At 24.9% G+C, this 6,385-nt stretch overlaps 1 protein-coding gene across 1 annotated transcript; it reads left to right on the forward strand.

The window, feature by feature from the left end:
* The first annotated feature begins 1,986 nt into the window (after nucleotides 1-1,986).
* LOC133038901 (2-oxoglutarate-dependent dioxygenase 19-like) lies at nucleotides 1,987-6,176 on the forward strand. Its single transcript, XM_061117508.1, has 4 exons — nucleotides 1,987-2,546; nucleotides 3,530-3,753; nucleotides 4,182-4,515; nucleotides 5,206-6,176. The coding sequence occupies exons 1-4, from the start codon at nucleotides 2,280-2,282 to the stop codon at nucleotides 5,461-5,463; spliced, it is 1,083 nt and encodes a 360-aa protein (XP_060973491.1). The 5' UTR covers nucleotides 1,987-2,279; the 3' UTR covers nucleotides 5,464-6,176.
* The last annotated feature ends 209 nt before the right edge of the window (nucleotides 6,177-6,385 follow it).

Consider the following 6,385-nt stretch of genomic DNA (forward strand, 5'->3'; position numbering starts at 1 on the left):
AATAAACATGTTCAAGTATGTGAAAGGGGTTTGGATGAATTTATAAATCAAATAGACAAGCAATTGATTAAGTGAACCAAAACATACACAAGTGAATGGAAAAATTACTTCTGTTACTTTATTGATATAGAATAATCTGGATTACATTGAAACAGAGTTTTATTTAGGGCATAAAACCCAACACTGCATTACATAAGTAATAGTAACAGTGACGGACCCGAAATTTTTACTTTGTGGGGGTTTATTTATCATAAAAAAATATTTATAGCTACATTATAATTACTCTTACTAAATTTATCTAATTTTGTGGGGGTTTTTCTACTATTTTGGCCTATAATTATTAAATTAAAAAATTTACATTTAATTTTTTTAAAAGGTAATATTTTTGTTAGTGGAGGCTATAGTCCCCATATCAATCTTAATGGGTCCGTACCTGAATACTAAATTATGTTTATATGGTTTCAAACAAAAAAATAAATAAAAAAACTATGTTTATGTTTAAATTTAGTGGAAGGGTGAATTTTTTTATTAAGAGCACTCCTATCAGTGTCTTTATAATAGCTGAAAGTTAAAATTTTTCGTTCAAAACTTATTTTTACCCTTTTAACATCATCTTTATAGTTTAGCTATAATAAATTTACATAAATTTCAATAAAATGCATCTCGACATGTAACTATAGAGAGAGTGAGCTAAATTTTTTTTATTTATTTTATTACTACTTTATTTAAATTTATTAACTTTTTATAATTATATAATGTATAATATAATATTTTTATGAATTTATATATTATTAATGTATTAAAAATATATTATTTTAATGATGTAGATAAAAATATATAAAAGTGAATGTATAGTATAATATAAAAGTGTTTGGTAAAATAAAAAAAATAAATTTTAGTGAGTTATTTTAAAAAATAGAGCAGAAAGATTATTGTGAGTGGTGTGTATTTATATATTTTTTTTGTAATAATATATGTGTATAAATAATAAGTAATTCCCGAAGAGGCCCCACTGCCCAAAACAACCTCATGGGTCCCACTGCACTCTTCCACCTCTTTATTGTCCTCTTTTTCTGACCCACATCTTGACTAAAACAAAATACTTTGAATATAAGTAAGAGAAGAGAAATCCATCAATCTTTTATTATAATTTTTTTAATTAATTTTTGTGTTTGAAAATATATGTTAAAATATTTTTTTATTATTTGTTATATTTATAAAATTATTCCATTAAATTTTATTTTTTGAATAATTTACTTAATAAAAAAGAAATATTTAAAATTTTTTAAACATACATAAATTTGAATATTAAAAAAAAAAAATTCAGTACTGTAAACTATTTGAAATTTTTTAAAAATTTACATGAATAATACTGTAACTATAACAGATACTATTACAAAAAAAAATTAAAAAATTTATTCTAACATGTAATTTTACGTGTAAAAGTTAAATAAAAAATTGTAATCGAAGACTCTTAACAAAAATGCTAAGAGACTTTATGGTGCGAAAATTTAAAAGGATTCCACACTTTCTAATAGTATAAATTATTAGTCTTTTATAATTTGATTTAATAAATAATGTAAAAACCTACTAACTAATCTCAATACGACATAACAGTTAATGTTGTTTAATAAGAATTCTCAACAATTAAAGATATATATTATATATCATTTTATGGTATAAATTTATGAGTTTTGATATTGGATCTATAATATAATAAGGGGACTTTTATTTACACCCCACTAAATTATAAATACACTCCATTATTAAAAAAAAAAAAACACTTAAATAATTTTTAAAAATTACTCTTGATATTTTTTTAATTTTTTTTCTCATATTATTTTATGTTAATTTTAATACTTATTTTGATTTTATTTTCATAATTTTTTCTAACTCATGTATATCTTTTTATTATTTTTTACTTAGAAAATTTCATAAAAATTTTTATTTTAATTTTTTTGTCATAATATTTAAAATATAATTTAATTTTATTTGATAGGTATATTTTTTTAGTTTATGAATTGAAAGAAAAAAGTTGAAAAAATTTAACATAACTAAAGATATAAATTTTATATTAAATTAAAATTATTAAAATGGAGTGCGTTTAAAAAATTTTAGGGTGTAAATAAAATTTCTCTATAATAATTAAAAACAAACAAGTTGTAGTTTTGACATACATGCTACGTAACTATACAATATTCCCACTGGGCCTCTATATAATGACAGGAGAAACAAGCTTATTACTTAGCCTAGTTAGCTTTCTCTAGCTTAACTCTAAAATGGAAACTGCATCATCAATTGATTCTCTTTCTCCCCAAGGTTATGCACCCAATTTTTCTAATAATGAAATTAATCATGAGATCACAGACACCAATACCAATACTCCTAATAAATTTTATAGTAATATTAATGCCCAAACTGAAATAAGTAATGTTGATGAACTTCCCACCATTGACTACTCTCTCCTCTTCTCTACCGATCCTAATATACAACCCAAAGCACTCAATTACCTCTCTAGTGCCTGTCACCACTATGGTTTCTTCTACGTACGTACTTTAATTTTCGTTGTTATATACTTATATATATATATATATGGGTTAATTTCACAAATGCACAAAAACAACAAAAAAAAAAATAACAAAAATACGGTTTCACGGAATTTTAAATATTTTTACGATTTTTTTGATTTTATTTACATAAAATACGATCTTTTTATGTTGAAATTTTGTTCATTTGTTGTTTATTTTTTGTTATATGTTTTTGTTATTTTTTAATTGTTATTTTGATGTTATTTTCATGTTACTTTTATGTTGTTTTCTTGTTGATTTTATGTTGTTTTCGTGTTATTTTTTGGAAAACCGTAAAAATGTAAAAATATATTCTTTGAACGTAAAAATGTAAATATTTTACAAAAAATGGTACCTTATGTAATTATTCCTATATATAATATGTGTCAAAAGACAATCGGATCATATATAATTTAAGATGAGTCTTACTGCTAACTTTTTATTACAATTTTTTGTATCCAAACACACATACTGGAATATTTTTTTTTTCAATTTTTTTTTCATAGCAGTACGTTTGTTATACTGGGATATTTTTATTACAATTTTTGTATCCAATCACACATACTGAATATTTTTTTTTCAAATTTTTTTCATAACGTTGTTCGTTATACTTACAATATTATCTCTGTAAATTTCGAAAATAGGTTTAAAATTTTTTGAACACATGTGATATAATATATCAAACAATTTGGAATTGTTATGAAAAAAAATGACAAAAGAAAAAATATTTTGACATAATATTTCAGGCATAAAAATTAACTAAGAGATTGTAATAATTAGCATACTTGTAGTATTAATTATGTGGTGGAATGTCATAACTAGTACACCCATAATATATATCCCTCTTTGGTGTTTTGGTTTCTGTTTTGTTTGGTTATTAGAGCAAATATGGCTCATATTTATACAATATTAATATTGTATATTATATATATAAATATATATATATATATATGTGGATGTAGCTGGTAAATCATGGGGTTCCTGAATACGTTTTGAAGAGTGTTTTAAAAGAAACATCTGATTTCTATGATGGAACACTGATAGAGGAGCGTAGGCAGTACGAGAGAAAGAGTTGCAGTGATAAGATCCGATGGGAACTACGGTCATCATCTGGTGAGAACAGGGAATATCTCAAGATTGTTACACATCCCCACTACCATTCCCCTTCTAACCAACCCACTTTAAGGTATTATTATTAAGTTAATTAGGATTTTTACAGCTAAATTTTAATATTTATCAAATCATGCCCCTAGCCGTTGAAATTTTTTCTTATTGAGATTGTTAGATTTAAGGAATTTTATTTGATTTAATTCAATTTTACTATTTTAGTGATTGTTATGTACTAAACCATACTCTCCAAACTTTGACATATACCAAATCTCTCGAACTTTTACATGTATTAAATCATGCCCCTGAATTTTTATCCATGTTAGACTTTTTTTTTTTTTATTAAAATTGAATAAAAGTTTTTAAATCTAACAATCTTAATTTTTTAGGAGTCATAATTTGAGGGGATTAAAAAACCCAATTAGTCTTATTATTATTACCAAAACTGTAGTTGATCGTCTTAAATTAAAATTATGGTAATGTTAAGATAAATTAATTATTATGCAGTAAAGCTTTGGAAGAGTATAAGAAAAGAATGCGAGAAGTGGTACATGGTTTAGGAAAAGCCATATCGAAAACACTAGGAATGGAAGAATCATTCATTGAAAAAGCATTTAAGCTTGAGTCAGGGTTTGATGTGGTTGCCCTCAATTATTACCCTCCAAACTTTAAATCCAAAGGTTCAATGGGATTGCCTGATCATACCGATCCAGGATTCTTTGTTTCCCTAATCCAAGATGTCAATGGAGGGCTTCAAATTCTATCCCATCAAGGCAAACGCATCAACATAAATTATATGCCTTCCAATGCTATTTTGATTAATATTGGAGATCATCTTGAGGTATATAAATATATCTACATTATGTACTTATATATATATCTCTCTTATATCTTGTATCAAGGCCGGTTTTTTTTTTTTTGGTTAAAGTTAACGGTTAAAACTAACCTACAATTAAATTATTTAATTAATTTTTTTTTTTAAAAAAATAATTTTAAATATTTAAATTTAATTTAAAAGTATCAATAAAATTAAATAATTTGTTTTTATATATATATTTAAATTTAAATTTAACATTAATTCAATTAATTAACATATACTTTATAACAAATTTATTAGTTATATTATTTAAAATATTTAAATTTATTTATTTATTCATTTATTTTAATAAAATTAGTTTAATATATTCTTTTTATAAATAAATTTAAAATTAAATTATATTTTATATATTCAAGAAAATATAATTGAATTGTATTAAAATTAACTTTTATTATTATTATTATTTTAACTAATAATTAAATAATAATAATTCTAAGCAATGTTACTATTTTTTTTTTTTTATTTAAGGGTTTATATATTACATTGCATAATTTGGAATTCGAACTCAGACTTCCAACACACTTTATCTTATGACCACTTAAGCTAGTCTGAAGTGGTTTACTATAATACCTAGCTATAGTGTATATATATATATATATATATATACATGATTTTGTCCAATTAAGAATACTTATATAAGTTAAATTTGTTCAGATTGTAAGTAATGGAAAGTACAAGAGCCATGTTCATAGAGTTGTGGTAGGCAACAACAAAGTGAAGAGGATATCTGTGGCGACACTTCACGGACCATCGTTGGATGCGTTTGTGAAACCTGTGTCTGATTTCGTGGACGACGACGATCACCCATCCAAGTACGATGGAGCCACATACAAGCAGTCCTTGGAAGCCACTGGTTATGATGAGGTTGATGTTCAATCTAGTATTCAACATTTTCGAACCAATAATTATTAATTTATAATAATGATCAGTTGTCATGGTTGGTTACTGATGATCGTCATTCGTGATGATCATATATAATTAATTTATTCTCGTATGTATTTGAGAGAAGGGATCTAAGGGTGAAGATTTGTGTGGCTTTTATATTACTTAAGTGTGAAATAATGATAGTTTTATAGTGTGTGGGAATATGGCAATGTGCCACATGCATGGTTTGGAGGCTCGGGATGAATGTATAATAAAAGTCTTTTTAATTAAACTTATTGTATTTTAATAAATAAATAAACAAGAATATCAAATTTGTGTTAAAATTTAGTTGTGAAATTATTCTACATACTATTTATTTAATTTTTTTTTTCTTTATTTATGGTTTGAGTTGTTCCTGTGATTTTTATGTAGGTTGTTTTATAAATTTTAGTTGCGATTTAGATTGCTCCGATAGCAACGGATTTTTATGTAGATTTTCATAAAAGTAAAAAAAAAAAACTATTTTGAAGTTTAATTACTATGTTACTATAGAAATCTTCAATACATAGTTTTTTTTAGTTGGAAAGATGAGATGCGGTGAAAAGTGAGTTAGCTTACTTACAGCTAAGATTCACTGAGTATTATTTATATATGATAAAATTAATACAATAAAGGTTACAACAGAAAGTTGTTACAAGAAGATAAAGAAGTTGATATGATGTCAGCAAATAACTAACTTCTAACTACTCAATACAGCTGAAACTATTCACTAACACCCCCCTCCCCCCCCCCCCCTCCTCAAGCTATACTTAGTGTGCTCTAAGTGAAGCTTGTTACAAAGAAACTGAAACCTTGGTGAAGACAAGGGTTTTGTGAAGATGTCGGCAGTTTGGTCTTCAGTGAAAATGTAACACACTTCGAGTTTGGCAGCTGCTATTTGATCTCGAATATAATGAACATCAATTTCGAT

Source organism: Cannabis sativa, chromosome 6 (genome assembly GCF_029168945.1).
Source record: "Cannabis sativa cultivar Pink pepper isolate KNU-18-1 chromosome 6, ASM2916894v1, whole genome shotgun sequence".
Lineage (NCBI taxonomy): Eukaryota > Viridiplantae > Streptophyta > Magnoliopsida > Rosales > Cannabaceae > Cannabis > Cannabis sativa.

Bases quoted from the DNA above. Each gene is read 5' to 3' on its own strand.
- LOC133038901 (XM_061117508.1), top strand. From the start codon at position 2,280: ATGGAAACTGCATCATCAATTGATTCTCTTTCTCCCCAAGGTTATGCA. The intron at 3,754-4,181 runs GTATTATTATTA...ATTATTATGCAG, and splicing joins TCTAACCAACCCACTTTAAG to TAAAGCTTTGGAAGAGTATA. The intron at 4,516-5,205 runs GTATATAAATAT...AAATTTGTTCAG, and splicing joins ATATTGGAGATCATCTTGAG to ATTGTAAGTAATGGAAAGTA.